This window comes from Phocoena sinus, chromosome 1 (genome assembly GCF_008692025.1).
Source record: "Phocoena sinus isolate mPhoSin1 chromosome 1, mPhoSin1.pri, whole genome shotgun sequence".
Taxonomy (NCBI): Eukaryota; Metazoa; Chordata; class Mammalia; order Artiodactyla; family Phocoenidae; genus Phocoena; species Phocoena sinus.
In genome coordinates this window covers 51,438,491-51,456,956 of record NC_045763.1, presented here as the reverse complement: position 1 = coordinate 51,456,956, position 18,466 = coordinate 51,438,491, and the positions used below count along the sequence as shown (strand labels likewise).

Here is an 18,466-nt window from a genome sequence, read left to right as displayed (position 1 = left end):
AAAAACAAAGAGGTCAAGTGCCTTGCCCAGGTCATAAGGCTGAGAAGTGGCAGAGCCACAGTTGAGGCCCAGGTTCTAGGTCCTTAATCCCCAAACTGTATTCATTCTTTTATATGGATATAACATGGCTCATTTAACTAATCCCTTATTGATGGGCATTTAAGTCACTTCTAGTTTTTCTCTTATAAATGAAATTTTGTTTCTTGGCACTCTCCCTATCACATCAAGTTACCCATTTGGGGTACAGTTTCTGGATCAGCCATTGTAAAAGGCAGAATGTTCATTGGGTAGGCTGTTCTTGGACCTCCACAATCTGGATTCTTTGCTAGCTCTGTAGTGCCAGAGGGAGATGATTTGTCCTTCCTCTCCCAGTATTCAAGGAGGTTTCTGATGGGAGGCTCAGCAGGGCTAACACCCAGCCACCAAACACAGCAATACCTCATAGGAAGTGAGGGCCTAATTGGTTCTGTCTGCCGAGTGTATGGTCCTGGGCGGCCAGTGGCAGCCACAGTTGCCTGGTACAGAGACCCTCACTACCACCTTGACTAAGTGGTAAAGGGAATCCTGCCACAGTGAAAGAAGTAAACCAATTAGAACTTCTAGATCCTTATTCCTTATATACAGATGAAAATAAGCCTTCCTGCCTGGGATGTAACAGGCAATCTGGACCAGCTGAATTTGCTCTAAAAGAAAAGTAGCTGATAGAGACTTGAGCCAACATGGGTGGGGACAGGCAAGTACGAAACTCTATTCTAAATTACAGATAAATTTAAAGACTATTGTTAGTAGGAGGTAAGTAAAGCTGAAAATGTTAAGAGAATCCGTAGTTTCATGTATCCAAGAACAGTAAGGGTAGCTTAGAAATCAACAAATACAAACTTTCATTTCACAAATGAAGAATAAGAGGCCCAGAGAGCTTAAATGATAGTTCAAGGTCTCACAGTTAGAGCCTGGCTCTTCTCACTGCCAGCCCTAGGACCTTTTGTCTCTAAGTCCTCTCCTTCCACGTCTTTGAAAATACATATATGTTGTTTACACTGCTTCTCAGAAGCATCAGCTCTGCCTTCTCTCAAAAAATAAAAAAAAGAATGTATAACTAGAAACAGACTCAGTAGCACAGTTTCAAAAATAAAATTAAAGTGTGCTTTTTGCATCTGGCAGCATGAAAATGAAAGTGTTAGTGTTTTAATTTTAATAATTATCACAGTTGATTGGTAGTATGTTCTTTACAAAGTCCTTTTGCATGTTTTATCTTGTTTGTTCTCCACAAGAGCCGTTGAGGTAGGTAGAGACACATGATGTTATCCTCATTTTACAGATGGATAGACAGATGTCAGGGACATTTCCACTTGACTGTGCATTGGCAGCTGAGCTCCAACAAGTTCAAAGCCAAACCTTTGATCCTGCTCTTCTTCCTGTGGTCTGTGTCTCACAGAAAGGTCCCACAACTCTCCCAGTTGCATAAGCAAGAAATCTGGGTATGCTTTCCTCTTCTCCATCCCTAACTCTGATATCCAACTAATCACTGAGCCCTTTAAATTCCATCTTTTTTATGTCTCTCAAAGTGTCCTCTTCTGTTTCTTCTGCCATCATCCTAGTTAGACCACCATTACACATCAGTAGGAAGATTTTAATTATCTTAAAACAGGACTTATTTTGTTATGCTTTCTTCTCTTTATTGGTCAGCTGTGGTAGTAATAATGCTGTGAGACAAGCAAGCCCAATACTCAGTGGTTTATAACAATAATCGTTTTTGTTCACATCACATATGTGAGTAAGACAGCTTTTACTTATTCCAGTAGGATTTTCGAGGCTTGGCTCCAGACTGCAGATTTGGTTCAGGTCTGCTCTGTTTTTCTTATTGTTCTGAATCCAGTGGGCTCCTCAAGGCAAGCTCTTCTCATGGTAATGGAAACATTTCAAAAGGACAAACACAACTGCATTACTCAACCACAAGTACATTTTAAGTCTTTGCTTATGTCATATCCACTAACATCCCACTGGCCAAAGCAAGCCACATGGCAAAGCAAAACACCAATGGGGCAGGGATATATATATGCTACCTCTTTTAGGAGGAATTTCAAAACCACTGATCAAGTGTAGCCCCTACTTAAAACACTTGAACACCATTGTTTAATCGTCAGTGCCCTAGTAGAAAATTCAAACTCCTTGACTTACTGTACCGACTCAACTCTGTTCACTGTCTACTTCCCTTCAATCCCCACCTTTCACTAAACTGAACTTCTATGTCCCAAATAGAGTTCTGCTTTTTTATCTCCTATCCTTTGACCATGCAATTACTTTTATGTGAAATTCTCTTCCCTCCTTCTCTATTTAACTCCTAATTACATCGGGGTCTCAACACAGATATCAAGTCTATCAAGAAACATCACTGTCTCACCACCAAAACTGCCTTTTCTAAGGTGCATCTACATCAATCTGTGCATATGGCAGATGTTATTATACTATTAAAATAGTTTGTTTCCTTGTCTATCTCTTTCCATGAGTCTTTAAATTCCTTGAGAATATTCATTTTTGTTTCCAAAATGTGTCTCTCTATATATTAACCCAAAGCCAACATATTATTTAATGGAGAAACACTAGAGGCTTTCACATTAGAGTCAGGAGAAGTCAAAGTACTCAATATCTCTGCTGGGTTTTACTATATGTTGGAGGTATTAGCTAATATAATTAAACAAGAGAAAGCAACCCAGGCATAATAATTAAAAAGGAGGAAAAACTCTTTTCAGATGGTAAGATTATATATATAAACTATCATAATTTCTAATGAAGAAACTATTAAAACAGTAAGAGGGACTTCCCCGATGGCCCAATAGTTAAGAATCTGCCCACCAATGCAGGGGACAAGGGTTTGATCCCCTGTCCGGGAAGATCCCACATGCCACGGAGCAACTAAGCCTGTGCACCACAACTACTGAGCCTGCGCTCTAGAGCCCTTGAGCGACAACTACTGAAGCCCACATGCCTAGAGCTCATGCTCTGTAACAAGAGAAGCCACCGTGATGAGAAGCCCTTGCACCACAACAAAGAGTATCCCCCGCTCGCTGCAACTAGAGAAAGCCCGCACGCAGCAACAAAGACCCAAGGCAGCCAAAAATAAATAAATAAATAAATTTATTTATTTAAAAAAAGAACAGTAAGAGAATTTGGCAAAATAGAGTTATAGCATCAATATCCACAAATCAATGGCTTTCATATATATATGTATATATATATATATATACACACACACACACACACACACACACACACTTACAAAAACTAGTTAGAAAATAAAATGGAAAACACCATTTACAATAGAAAATAGATATTTAACTAAATTAACTAAATAAATTAATCAAACACATAGGTATAAACTGAACAAGAAATAATGTCCAAACATTTATGAGGAAAAATATAAAATACTCTTGAAAAACATGAGCATATTTGAATGATGGAAAGACATGCTATTATATTCTTGTACAGAAAAAAGTAACATCATCAATTTGCATCAAAATCCCAATGACCTTTTTTGTATAAATGTAAAAACTCATCCTAAGATTCACATGGAATCTCAAGGGACCTTGAATATCCAAAACAATCCTGAAAAAGAATAAAGCTGGAGGACTTATACTTTCTGATTTCAAACCTAACTGCAAAGATACGATAATAAAAATGGTATAGCACTGGCATAAAGACAGACATATGGACCAATGGAATAGAATAGGGAGTCCAAAAATACGCCTTCACATATATGCTCAAATGATTTTTTTTAAGATTTATTTATTTATTTATTTTTAGGTCTTCATTGCTGCGCGTGGGCTTTCTCTAGCTGCAGGGAGCGGGGGCTACTCTCCGTTGTGGTGCGCGGGCTTCTTATTGTGGTGGCTTCTCTTGTTGAAGAGCACGAGCTCTAGGGTGTGCAGGCTTTAGTAGTTGCGGCGCATGGGTTCAGTAGTTGTGGCTCACAGGCTCTAGAGCACAGGCTCAGTAGTTGTGGCTCACGGGCTTAGTTGCTCCGTGGCATGTGGGAACTTCCCGGACCAGGGCTCGAACCTGTGTCTCCTGCATTGGCAAGCGGATTCTTAGCCACTATGCCACCAGGGAAGCCTGAAATGATTTTTTGACAAGGATGCCAAGATGATTCAATTGGAAAAAGACGGTTTTTTTCAACAAATGGTACTGGGAAAACTGGATATCTGCATACAAAAGTATGATCACCATATACAAAAATTAACTCAAAACAAATCTATGACTTAAATTTAAGATCTAAACCTATAAAACTCTTAAAAGGAAAAATAGGGGAAAACCTTCACATTAGATCTGGCAATGATTTCTTGGATCTGACCCCAAAGGCACAGGCACCAGAATAAAAAATTGACAAACTGGATTTCATGTAAATTTTAAAATGTTGTGCATCAAAAGACACTATCAAGAGAGTAGAAAGGCAGCCCACAGAATGGGAGAAAATATGTGCAAAACATAAATCTGGGCTTCCCTGGTGGTGCAGTGGTTGAGAGTCCGCCTGCCGAGGCAGGGGACACGGGTTCGTGCCCCGGTCTGGGAAGATCCCACATGTCATGGAGCGGCTAAGCCCGTGAGCCATGGCCGCTGAGCCTGCGTGTCCGGAGCCTGTGCTCCGCAACGGGAGAGGCCACAACAGTGAGAGGCCCGCGTACTGCAAAATTAAAAAAAATAAAAATAAAAAAAAAAAACATAAATCTGATCAGGGGATTAATGTCCAGAATATATAGAGAAATCCTAAAGCTCAAAAACAAAAACAACCTGATTCAAAAATGGGCAAAGGCCTTGTATAGACATTTCTCCAAAGAAGATACACAATGACCAATACGCACATGAAAAGATATTCAACATCACTATCACATTAGCGAAATGCAAATCAAAACTATAATGAGGTACCACCTCACAGGCATTAGGATAGCTACCAGTAAAAAAAAAAAAAAAATGAAAGAAAGGAAAAAAAACAGAAAATAACAATGTTGGCAAGGATGTAGAGAAATTGGAATGCTTGTGCACTGTTAGTGAGAATGTAATATGGTACAGCCGCTGTGCAGCAGATTCTCAAAAAGTTAAAAATAGAATTACCATTAGGTCCAGCTAGTCCACTTCTGGTAATACACAAAAGAGTTGAAAGGAAGGTCTCAAGGAGATATTTGTACAGCCATGTTCATAGCAGCATTATCACAATAGCTAAAATGGAGAAGAAACCCAAATGTCCATCACCAGATGAATGGATAAGCAAAATGTGGTGTATGCCTACAGTGGAATATTATTCAGCCTTAAAAATGTAGGAAAGTCTGATACAGGCTACAACACGGATAATTTTCACATTTGCTAAGTGAAATAAGCCTGTTAGAAAAAGGCAAATACTGTATGTTCCACTTATACAAGATACTCAGAATAGTCAAATCATAGGGACAGAAAGTAGAATGGTGGTGCCAGGGCCTGAGGGGAGGAGGGAATAGGCAGTTGTTTAATAGGTATAGCGTTTCAGTTTTGTATGATAAAAAGAGTTCTGTGGTTGCATGGTGGTGATGGTTGCACAATAACATGAGTAGACTTAATACCACTGAACTGTGCACTTAAAAATGGTGAAGATAATGAATTTTATGTCATGTGTATTTTACCACAATTCTGAAGAATGGGAAAAAACATGAACAAAATCAAGATGTCAATCCTCCCTGAGGTAATTTATAAACTTAATGTGATTCCAGTAAAACTAGTATCAGATTTTTGTTTTGTGAATAGTCAAATTGGTTATAAAGTTAATTTGAAATAATAAAGAAGCAAGAATAGTCAGTAAAACCCTGAATAGAAAAGCAGTGGGTACATGGCTAGCATTACCAGATATAAAATGTAAAATCTCTGTCTCTAAAATAGTGTTATTTTGGCACATAAATAGATGAGACTAATAGAATTGAAAAAAAAAAGTGAAGAAATAGACTCAATGGCATATTGCAATTTTGTGTATAATAAAGATGACATCACAAATTAGTAGGGAAAACATAGACTCTTTAATAAGCAATATAGGATTATCTAGCCACAGAGAAAATTTTAAATCATGTATATTCTTCACGTATTATACATGTAACGATATATACCAGGATGTATTCCAAGTGGATCAGGGATTTAATATAAAAAATAACTACACAGTAGTACAAGAAAATGGGCAATTTCCTCTATAATCTGAGATAAGGGAAAATTTTCTCAACTGTGACTCAACATGCAGATACAATAAGAAAAAACGTGATAATTTTGATTACACATATGTGGCCAGAACTACCATCAGCAAAGCACATAGATACTTAACAAACTGTGGAAAATATCTGCAACTCATGTCATAGATAAATACATCCCTAACAGATAGAATTTTCTATCTAAAAATTAAGAAGAAAAAAGACAGTAAACTATTAGAAAAATGAACAAAATATAGGAACAGACAGGTCACAGAATGATAAATATAAATGACCCTTAAACATATCAAAAGATATAGCCTTGCTCTTAATAAAAGGAATGTAAGTTAAAACCACCTTGAGATATAATTTCTCACCTATTACACTGGCAGAAGTCCAGAAAATTGACAACATACTTTGTTAGAAGGTAGAGGAAATTTAAAATGGAACAACCACTTTGGAAGGAAATTAGGCAATAATCAGCAAAACTACTTATGTATGAATTTTTTGACATGAAAATCTCACTTTCAGAAATCTATCCCAAAGGTATACTGGAAATATGTTTAACAATTTATGTAGAAGGTATTCGTTGCAGCATTACTTATTATATCAAAAACGTAAACAACCTAAATTTCCATCAATAAGGGACAGGTTGAAAAACTAAGGTACATCCATACATGGAGTATTATAAAAACTTTAATAAAACTGTAGAAAGTAATGAAGAATCTTATTATATATATGAATCATATATATATACACACATATATATAATTGTATGGCTATATCCATACTATATATCATTGTATGGAATAATATAGCTAGATATACTATTAATTAAACAAAAGCAAAGTGAAGAAAAGTATGTAGATTATGCTTCTAAATATCTATTATTGCTTATGTTTTTAAAAATGAAGGAATTAATGAAAACTTTTTTTTTAAAACATGGTTACCTATTGGGACTAGAGGGAATATAATGGAGGGATCAAGAATAGAAACCACAAATCTCTGACTAAATCTTGTTCTGTAGATTTGGCTTTGGAACTATTTAAATATTTTACATAAATATAAAACTAACTTAAATGTTTAAAAAAATCAAGCCCTAAAAATTGAAAACAAAATAAAGTAAGTCTATTTTAGTTATCTATTGCTGCATAACAAGTTATCTGAAAAGGTGACCACTTAAACCAATAACCATATATTATCTCTCACTGTTTCTGAGGGACAAGAATCCAGGAATAGCTTAGATGAGTAGTTCTCGCTCAAGGTCTCCCATGAAATTTCATGCCAAATGTCAGCAGGAATGCAGTCACCTGAAGGTTTACCCAGGGCTAGAAGATCCACTTCTAGGCCCCTTTGAGTGGCTATTGACAGAGGCCTCAGTTACTTGCTGGCTGTGGCCAGAGATATTGTCTGTTTTCAATTTGGGCCTCTCCATAGGGCTGCTTGTGACATGGTATCTGGCTTTCCCAAGATAAGTTATCCCAGAAAGAGAGAGAGAGTGAGCGTGTGTGTGCACAACCAAAACTGAAGCCCCAATGTCTTAATAACCTAATCTCAGAAGTGGCATACCATCACTTGTACAGTGTTCTTCTATTGGTTATCCAGACTAATTCTAATTAAGTGTGGAGGGGAAGGCCTGCACAAGAACATGAGTACTAGGAGGCAGGGATCACTGGGGCCGCCTTGGAGACTAGCTACCACATGAACCTATGTATTAATTGACAGCAAAACCAAAGAGCGTGGAACTATTGTAAATAACTTTAAAACATAATAACTTCACTGTATGTCTCTAGTGGGGTATATACTCTAAGGAAAATATTTTTGAAAAAATACCTTTAAAGGTTTTCAGTAACCATTATGTTGATACTGTTCTTCTGTATGTGTATTGGGGGATAAAGCAAATGAGTCACCATCTTGGTGGTTTTGGGACTTGGAATTTCCAGTGTAGGAGAAATGAAATATAGCTATAATATTGATGAGACAATATAAAACTCCTATACTCCTACATCTGATTTGGAAATATCAGTATGAACTCTTTTTTAAAAAAAATACATTTCCTAGCCTCGTCCATTGAAAAATGTAGAAACAATCCCATGTGAATGAGCACCCTACCACCTGTATTGTTCAGTAAATTCTAAAGGCTGATTCCAGCTTTGAGCCTGTAACATCTGCTTACACCCAAAACAATGAAGATACCAAAGACCTTCCAAGACTTGTCAAGAAAAGACTCAGGATCTAACTTAAAATGGCTCCCACTAAAAAAAGAAAAAAATTAAAGGCTCCCACTAGTCAAAGTGGGACATTTGGGATATCAATAAAAATAATAGGGGCTTCCCTGGTGGCGCAGTGGTTGAGAGTCCGCCTGCCGATGCAGGGGACACGGGTTCGTGCCCCGGTCCGGGAAGATCCCACATGCCGTGGAGCGGCTGGGCCCGTGAGCCACGGCCTCTGAGCCTGCTCGTCCGGAGCCTGTGCTCCGCAACGGGAGAGGCCACAACAGTGAGAGGCCCACGTACCGCAAAAAAAAAAAAAGAGAGAGAATCAAGCATTCATTCAATGTGCCTTTTCTCTACAAACCGTATCTTAGATAATGGTTGATAAGGGACAGTCTCTCTTTAGAGAAACATTACTACCAATAAATGAGAAGTAATAGTAGAGTTAGAATACCACTATTTTCTAAAATCCTAACAAAAAAAATAGACTAAAGCAATGATTATCAGTGCCTGTGAATATCACAAAAAGGAAGACAACCTGACAGCATTTGCTTCCATGGGAAAATATACCAACTATGAAATGATTGAACTTGACTGTGATCAAGATTCTAGATCTAACTACTGTTTTACAGGAAATATATGGGACAATTTGTTAAACAGCAACAAAATCCAGATGGTGGAAAACTTTATAGGACAGACAACTCAGCTTCTTCAACAAATAAATTGCAAAGGAAAAAATGTGAAAAGGTGGGAGGGTAGGAAGAACTAGAATTTTTTTTTTTTTTTTTTTTTGGCTGCATTGTATCTTCGCTGCTGCATGAGAGCTTTCTCTAGTTGCAGCGAGCAGAGGCTACTCTTCATTGCGGTGCACAGGCTCTAGGCTTCAGTAGTTGTGGTGCACGGGCTTAGTTGCTCCGCAGCATGTGGGATCTTCCCAGCAGGGCTCGAACCCATGTCCCCTGCATTGGCAGGTAGATTCTTAACCACTGCACCACCAGGGAAGTCCAGGAAGAACTAGAAATTTTAAAAGATGTAAGCGATATTAGCCAGTTGAAATATGTGGATATTATTTGGCTCCTGATTTGAATAAACAAACTAATAATACTATTTATCAGATAATTGGGGGATTTTGAACACTCACTAGGTAGTTGATGATATTAAGGAATTATTGTTAATAAGGAATTTTTTAGTGTAATAATGTCATTGTGGTTATGTTTACAAAGAATCTTTATCCTTTGGTCAGTGGTTCACAAATTTTATTGTGCATTAGAATTACTGGAGTACTTGTTAAAACACAGATTTCTAGGCTCCCAACCCTAGAAATTCTCATTCAGTGGGTCTAGGGTGGGTCTTGAGAACTCACATTTCTAACAAGTTTCCAGGTGGTGCTGAGGCTTGTGACCCAAGGACCACACTGTAAAACTCACTGCTTTATAAATACATGCTAAAACAATGCAGATGAAATAATACACTGTCTGGGGTTCACGTCATCTCTGGTGGGGGTGATGTGGACATAAAAAAACAAGGTTTCCAGTTGATAACTGAAGCTTGGTGATGAGTATACGGAGTTTCATCATACTATTCTCACTACATGTGCCTATGTGTAAAGTATTCCATAATTAGAAGTTAACATTTAAATAAAATATAAATTTTACAAAAATAAATAAGCCAAATGATTAACTCTAATATTTACTGTATTCATATGTTTAAAGTATATATTTAAATCATATATATATTAATTTGGAAATACTATTTTTTCAATTCTACATTTTCAAAAACTATCAAATATTTTACATGCATCTTTCTCATGGTTGTATTTATTATCACTAGTGTGCTTTTTTGAGCCATTTAGCAGCCTTCTAGAATGCATCAAGACCTTGGCCTAAGTTATTTAAGAAATAGAACTTTTCAACTCTGCATTTAATGCTGTCTCTGTAAATTTTCACCCAAGTAACAGCTATCCATTGCCTAATATTAAGACAGTTTGTTGTGTTCACTTGTCTTGGTGCAGAGTATTCATGTCTTCTACAATATAACCACTTAAAAATAGTTTTATTTATAAGCCATCTCTTTAAAGAATTGTTTACACTTCCAACACTTTCAAGTTCTAACGCCCAAGGACAGTTGCTGAATCTGTGTTAAATTTCTCTGCTTCATTTGTACCGATTCTCTGAGGTCAATATTACAAAACTAGCATCGCTCAAAGTCATTTCAGGCTACTGTGTTATCCATTCCCAAGCAGTATTTTGTGATTCAAAGTAAAACAAATGAGTGTTCTGCCTACGTTTTCCTCTAAGGGTTTGATAGTTTCTGGCCTTACATTTAGTTCTTTAATCCATTTTGAGCTTATTTTTGTGTATGGTGTTAGGGAGTGATCTAATCCAAAAATGGGCAGAAGACCTAAATAGACATTTCTCCAAAGAAGGTACACAGACTGCCAACAAACACATGGAAGAATGCTCAACATCATTAATCATTAGAGAAATGCAAGTCAAAACTACAATGAGATATCATCTCACACCAGTCAGAATGGCCATCATCAAAACATCTAGAAACAATAAATGCTGGAGAGGGTGTGGAGAAAAGGGGACACTCTTGCACTGCTGGTGGGAATGTGAATTGGTACAGCCACTATGGAGAACAGTATGGAGGTTTCTTAAAAAACTACAAAGAGTACTACCATATGACCCAGCAAACCCACTACTGGGCATATACCCTAGAAAACCATAATTCAAAAAGAATCATGTACCAAAATGTTCATTGCAGCTCTATTTACAATAGCCAGGAGATGGAAACAACCTAAGTGTCCATCATCGGATGAATGGATAAAGAAGATGTGGCACATATATACAATGGAATATTACTCAGCCATAAAAAGAAATGAAATTGAGCTATTTGTAACGAGGTAGATGGACCTAGAGTCTGTCATACAGAGTGAAGTAAGTCAGAAAGAGAAAGACAAATACCGTATGCTAACACATACATATGGAATGTAGGAAAAAAATGTCATGAAGAACCTAGGGGTTAGACAGGAATAAAGACACAGACCTACTAGAGAATGGACTTGAGGATATGGGGAGAGGGAAGAGTAAGCTGTGACAAAGCAAGAGAGAAGCATGGACATATATAAACTACCAAACATAAGGTAGATAGCTAGTGGGAAGCAGCCGCATAGCACAGGGAGATCATCTCGGTGCTCTGTGACCACCTAGAGGGGTGGGATAGGGAGGGTGGGAGGGAGGGAGACGCAAGAGGGAAGAGATATGGGAACATATGTATATGTATAGCTGATTCACTTTGTTATAAAGCAGAAACTAGCACACGATTGTAAAGCAATTATACTCCAATAAAAATGTTAAAAAAAAAAAAAGTAAAACAAATGAGAGAAAGCTGTAGTATCAGAGACTTTATAGGTACTCTGACAACCCCTGAAGTCAGAAACATAGTGATTCTTGATCAGAATTTCCCATTTTATCTCCTTTGACAATTTAGGAACACTCTTTGCTTTTGAAAAACAGCCCAGGATGATTTATATCAGTGAAGGGAGAAGTCTGAGGCCTGGTGTGCCCTTGGCCTGAACAAGACATCATCATCATTCTGACACTGTCTTTCTTGGTTTCTTCTTCAAGTTCAGCGTTTTTCTTGACGCTGGGAGTCAGCAGGATACAAGAGAGTTCTGGCCCTCATAGTGTTCTAAAGAAGCATTTATCAACACATCATTCTCATGGAGTCAAGGTGTTCTTTAGTCCCCTTTATTTCCATTTATACACCAAATTTATTGAGTGCCTTTATCTTTGGCACAAGAGATACAGGTGAACAACCACCCCTCATAGATCTTTTGGAAGGAGATACACAAAAAAATAGCAAACAAATTCATAATATAGTTGTACAATATGCAAAATATTTAAAATACATTATGGCATTCATTCTTCACAGCATTCCTGGGAGCACAATATATTTTCCCCTTTCCATAGGCAAGGCCATAAAATTTAGTCTGTAATGTCTAGGCCAAAAGATCTATGAGGGGCAGTCAGCAATCATACCTGTCTTGTTCACCTGTATCTCTAGTGCCAAAGATAAAGGCACTCAATAAATTTGCTGTATAAATGTGAATAAAGGGACTAAAGAACACCTTGACTCCATGAGAATGATAAGTGTTGATAAATGCATCTTTAGAATACTGTAATATAGAAGTGTATCAATTCTCAGAGGCAGAAAATATTTATATGTACCTGAAAATATAAATATTTTATATTACAAGTATTTATAAAGAAACGTATTGTTCTGAGAACACTATGTCTGAAATACCTAACTAAATACCTTGCAGAATGAAACTGTTCTGTGGACAAACTGTGTAATCGTTCTCATCCCAGAGGAAAGGTGAAAAGCAGGGTCCAAATCTTATCTGCATAATTTACTAGGGAGTAAATTTTGGGCAAGTCTAGCCTAGTGCTAGATCTACTAAAAACATTACCATGACTCCCCACTGCCGTCAGGATAAAACACAGATACTAACAAGAGTTAAGGCTATTCATCTCCTTTCTCCTGTCTCCCTCTCCAGCCTTGCCTTTTGTCTTTCCAAAAATTTAAGTGATGCTCTGAGAGCATCCATTACTCTCTTTTAGGCACATGTGTGCACCTTTGAGGTTTTCTACATCCAGTTTCCTTTTCCTGTACTCTTCCTTTTTCTCTTCTCCTCTTTATTCCCCTTTATTCCCATTCCGTCTATCACGGAAGTCTCCACTCCTTAGCCTATCCAAATCTAGCTCATCTTTCAAGCCTAGACTTAAATGTCATTGCTTCCAGACCTGGACCACCAAGTCCAGGTTAGATGGACCCATGGGCTGTTCTAATAGTGTCCCTTACCATCCCATGGTGTACTGTCACAGTCGCTTGCCGTGCCTCTCATCGTCTGCAAGCTCTGTGAGAGCAGAGGCCATATCTGTTTTATTCACTGTAGGGCCTGTCACAGTGCCTGGCCTAGCCTAGGCAAGCCATAAATATTTCTTAAATGAAGGAATACAGTTACTTAACTTCTTTAAGCCTCAGGATTCCAAATATAAAAAGGTACAAATACTACCTACCTTATAGGGTTGTTGTACGGATTAAATTGAATGATATAAACAAAGTACTCATAATGGTACGTGTAGAGAGTATGTGCCCAATATATGTCGTGTTATTTTATTATGCCTATTTTAGAACACTCTGCCACTCCTCACTCTGCCCACTCTAGAGACCCTCTTGATTTTTCTTTAAAATGTTTCATGACTGGGCTTCCCTGGTGGCGCAATGGTTGAGAGTCCGCCTGCCGATGCAGGGGACATGGGTTCGTGCCCCGGTCCGGGAAGATCCCACATGCCGCAGAGCGGCTGGGCCCGTGAGCCATGGCCGCTGAGCCTGTGCTCCGCAATGGGAGAGGCCGCAACAGTGAGAGGCCCGCGTACTGAAAAAAAAAAAAAATGTTTCATGACTATACAGCATCTGTAGGTTGATATTCATACTGATAGGTTATTCAATATAACTATCAATTGAGTAAAGACACTCAGTTTTCAATGAATCCTTCTGATAATGTCTCCTTTCAATTACTTGATATTAAAAATAGCCATGTGATTCAATTTGTACCCAGGATTTTATTTTAATCAGGTATGGCAAGGTAACACATATAGAAGGAACTGCCTTTGAAAGAATGTATTATTTACATTTCCCAGTGAAAAGGGGGCATGCCACACCATGCAGGGCCACATGGGGAAGCACCAAAGTCAATCAGGGGGCAGAGGAGTGAGGGGAGAGCACAAGCCACAGCCTTTACTGGGGTTTCCATGGGAAAGGTAATGCAGGGCAGGGTAAATAGATCAGACCTGGCTGGTCTGAACAATTCCAGTGGGCTTTGGGCCCACTGGAGGCCCAAAGAGGGGCTGTCCCCTGTCTGATATCTGGACCTGGGTAGATTTAGGGTGGGGGAAATATTGGCTTGGTGTGTGAGAGTTAGATAAAGGAAGTGGTTGGAGATATGGACTTAGGATTGGTTGGTTCACATATTAAAGATGTATTAGCAGGCAAGCTGCTTACTATCTCTAGGAATTACTTAGCCCTTGAAGGGGCAGTCTCCTCCAGCCAGCAAGGCCCACAAGATGTCAAACCATCATAAAATACAGAAAATAAAAAACATTATTAATACATCATACACCATGGCATGAGGGAATGGGATTTTATCATTGACCCTTGTTCCATCATTTATTCTGTTGTAACCTTTAATAACATTGCTCTTGGGGTGTAATATTCTGGGTGTTTTAATCTCTTCTATTCCATTCTTGACAAAGCTCACAATTGCCTTTGCTGCCCTTCTTGAATCTACTAATTGAAACAGCCCAAGAATAGCCCTATCTCTAATAATAGCCCTCCATTTGCCTATCAACATCTTATGGTCTACCTATTTTTTTCTTTGTCGCAGACACCTTCTTTATTGCATAAATGAAAAAATTGTCCATTTATTTATCAAACTTGTGTTAACAGCATAATGATGAAGTTAATGTTGACGTAACCTTTCTCTTCTGTGGGGATTCAATGACTCAATGACCACATGGGCTGAAGTCATTTGGAACTGTGAATGTGTTTTAAGTATTTGTTGACTCAGACTTCCCTGGTAGTACAGTGGTTAAGAATCCACCTGCCAGTGCAGGGGACGTGGGTTCGAGCCCTGGTCCGGGAAGATTCCACATGCTGCAGAGCAACTAAGCCTGTGTGCCACATCTACTGAGCCTGTGCTCTAGAGCTCATGAGCCACAACTACTGAGCCCAAATGCCACAACTACTGAAACCTGTGCACCTAGAGCCTGTGATCCACAACAAAAGGAGCCACCACAATGATAAGCCCAAGCACTGCAACGAAGAGTAGCCCCTACTCGACACAACTAGAGAAAAGCCCACGTGCAGCAACAAGACCCAGTGAAGCCATAAATAAATAAATAAATTTATTTTTTTAAAAAAAGAATTTGTTGACTCATTCATATTCTCCCTTTTTTTCTCTTTCTCTTCACCCACCCCTTCTGATCCTTACTACCATTTGTCTTTGTTTCTTTAAGATTCCCAACCAGGAAAGTGTCTACTGCAGCTCTGTACCAACTGGAGACCAGTCCCTGTCCTATATCCATGGCCTCCCCAGGAGAAACCTTAGAGACTGGTCCTTAGAACAGATGGCAAGGGGCAGCTCTGACCAACCCAGTGTGTGTATCCTAAGAGTTGTTGGGCTGTTTTCTATTGTGGTTGAAGGGGTATTATTTGTTGACTGTATATTTTGATGTGAAACACATAATAAGAAGGTCTGAGCATGGACTGGTGGACACCACACTCCATATGTCCCATCAGCTTTCAAGGAAGCTTCCCTGAGGAGTTCACAGGCAAACCTCAAATGATTCCCCTGAACATTGCATCTTACTTCCCCCTTCCTCCTTCCAGATCCAATGGGTCTCTAAGATTTGTTATTCTAAATTCTCATATAATCAAAAAATTATTTTCTAAAAGACAGATGATACACCTTAAGGAGCCTTCTAACAGAGCATGTACTCTGAAATGATTTCCTTCTTTTCTTCTCCTAAAGAAAAAAGTCCTGAGAAATTGTAAACTAATGAATATACCCAGACTGAATACTTACTTTCAAGTGTAAGTGTTATTTCCTGTTCCTTTTAGGACAAGGCTTAAAAGTGGATGCTTTGATACCAGCCCAACTAGGCTTCTTCTTCCTTGCATTAGCATTTACTCATTTTGTTTTAGAGCCCTGTTAATTTGTTATTACTGTTGTTGTTTCAGGATATTGGCCAGAGGCCAAGTGGAACAACAAAAGAAGACACTTTTCTTCTTGCTGTTCAGAAGAGAACTCAAGTCATGCCTTTTGAGTTCTGGCTTATTAGACAAGCTTCAGAAAGAGATGAAGATCCTGTCTCTTCAGGATTTCTTCTCCAATCTCAGCTGGGCCACCTCTTCTTCAGGCTTGAGGTCCCTCTGCAGTTACCAACAGTCAAGATCCTTTGCCAGCGATTTTCTGGGAGGGGATCTCCTGAAATGGTATGACCATCTTTTTATTTTAAGTGTGGGTTCCTTTTGTTTACTTGACTTGTACCCACCAGAGTAATAGAATTAAAAGGTAAGGTTCTTTCTTGAAAATAACCTTTACTATTGACCCATAAGATACAAAGCATATTTATATTCATATGCGGAAATCTCTAGTCAGATAAGACCCAAATAGAAAACAGATTTAGGTCTCAGCCTTGTTTAATTTCTCTTTAAAGGGTTTCCTGTCCAAACTTTCATTGTCTGCTCTTAACACCATTGGTATACTTACAGAATCAAGATAATGGGCCCACCTGAGTCTATTTACAAGCTGATCAGTCTATAGGCTCTGAGGTTAGAATGGAGAACTTATGGAAGATGTATCATGACAGCTCCTAGAGAGTTAAGAGGTGGGAGGTATCTTTGAAATATAATTCACCACCATCATTTCACTGAGTAGGAAACTGAAACCCAGAGGGGTTAAGGAACTTGCTCAGGGCACCCAGAGAATTAATAGTAGACCCAGGACAGAGATAAAGGCTCCCCAAAGATGAGACCAGGGTTCTTTCTCTGAGCACTGCACTTCCCAAGCTCACATTGTGAGTGAATACAAAGCATAGCCCAAGTGTAACCAAATTCTGGGAGCTAAAGGAAAATATCCTAAAATAGGAAGAAATAATACCAATGGATAAATCATTTGTGAGCATGTGTTGATTGAAAATCAGGCCAAAACCAATCTCATAGGGCTTATCTGAGGATTTAGTAGTAAAATAAATGCAAATTATCTGGTCTCATGTTTAACATTTAGTAGGTACTCAAATAAATGTTAGTTCTATCTCCTGCCCATCCCTTATCTGTGAAAATAGAATCAGTTGTATGAGACGTATTTCGCAATATAATATCAACCTATTAGTACAAACTCTCTGAATCTTCAGTTCAAGCCAATTCTCCAGCCTGAGATCTAGTTTCTATCAGGACCTTATCTGGCTTCCTGTCCCCACTGCTACGTCCTCTACTGCCCTGGAGTTGTCTGCCCACCAGACCAGAGTCCCTAGCATGTCATCCAGCCCAGCAATGGAAATGATGACATTCTTTTAGTCCTTTCCTATGTTAAAAAAAAAAAAAAGTCTTGAGTTTTTCACCTAGGTAAATAAGGCCTTGCCCCTAAGTAATCTGACTATATCTGTTGAATATATCCATGTAAGAGATGTGTGTGAGGGAGAGAAGCTAGACGCTAGGTTATGCTATTGTAACAAATTGCCCCAAAGTTTCAGTGACTTAAAACAATAAAAGTTTATTTTTCATAATGAGTCCACCCCAGGCTCTTCTCAGTACCATCATCATCTTAGCTCCAAACCCATGTTGATGAAGCAACCACTCTGTTGGATGTGATGGCAGAGGGGAAAAAGAGAGACCTGGAGGGTGTCATGTTAGCAGTTTAATCCTCAGCCCAGAAGTAGCACATGTCACTTCTGCTCACAACTCCCTGGCCAGAACTGGTCATCACCCTACTCAACCACAAGACAACCAGGAAGTATTATTTTACCGTATGTCCAGAAGGGAAAATAAAAGGAATAATTGATAAAAAGCACTAATAATTATTATATTTTAAAACCTGTTTTTAACAGTTTTAATGCTAAAACTTTTCCAAATACATGTTATCTCAGCAGGCATCTTCTTTCCCCTACATGTAAATTCAGTGAGGATGTTCTGTTTGATATTTACTTTTCAGGTGAATTATGAAAAGCTACTCTGGTGTTTAAAAGTTGCAGCTTCAGATGATCCACAGCAAAACAAAAGAGTTGAGGACAGCAAGGTGAAAGAAGCTCAGGGTGGTAGGCATCAAAGGTACTTTTCTCCCTTTTTGTGGGCATAGTGTTTGTAGACTGCAAGAGCTTGCAGGGATTGTGGAGGTCATACACTCGAAAACTTCACCTAATGCAGAATCACTTTGCTCTTCACCAACAGTTGGCTTCTGCTTATAGTTTTTTATTTCTCTCTTGTACGCAGGCC

At 38.6% G+C, this 18,466-nt stretch overlaps 1 protein-coding gene across 1 annotated transcript in view; it reads left to right on the top strand.

The window, feature by feature from the left end:
• Nucleotides 1-18,466, top strand: part of C1H1orf87 (chromosome 1 C1orf87 homolog) — a 126,839-nt gene that overhangs the window by 21,445 nt on the left and 86,928 nt on the right. The window contains 5 exon segments of the mRNA XM_032639279.1: nt 15,490-15,630; nt 16,214-16,269; nt 16,271-16,332; nt 16,335-16,468; nt 18,186-18,301. Of these exon segments, the coding sequence (XP_032495170.1) occupies nt 15,490-15,630; nt 16,214-16,269; nt 16,271-16,332; nt 16,335-16,468; nt 18,186-18,301 (509 nt within the window).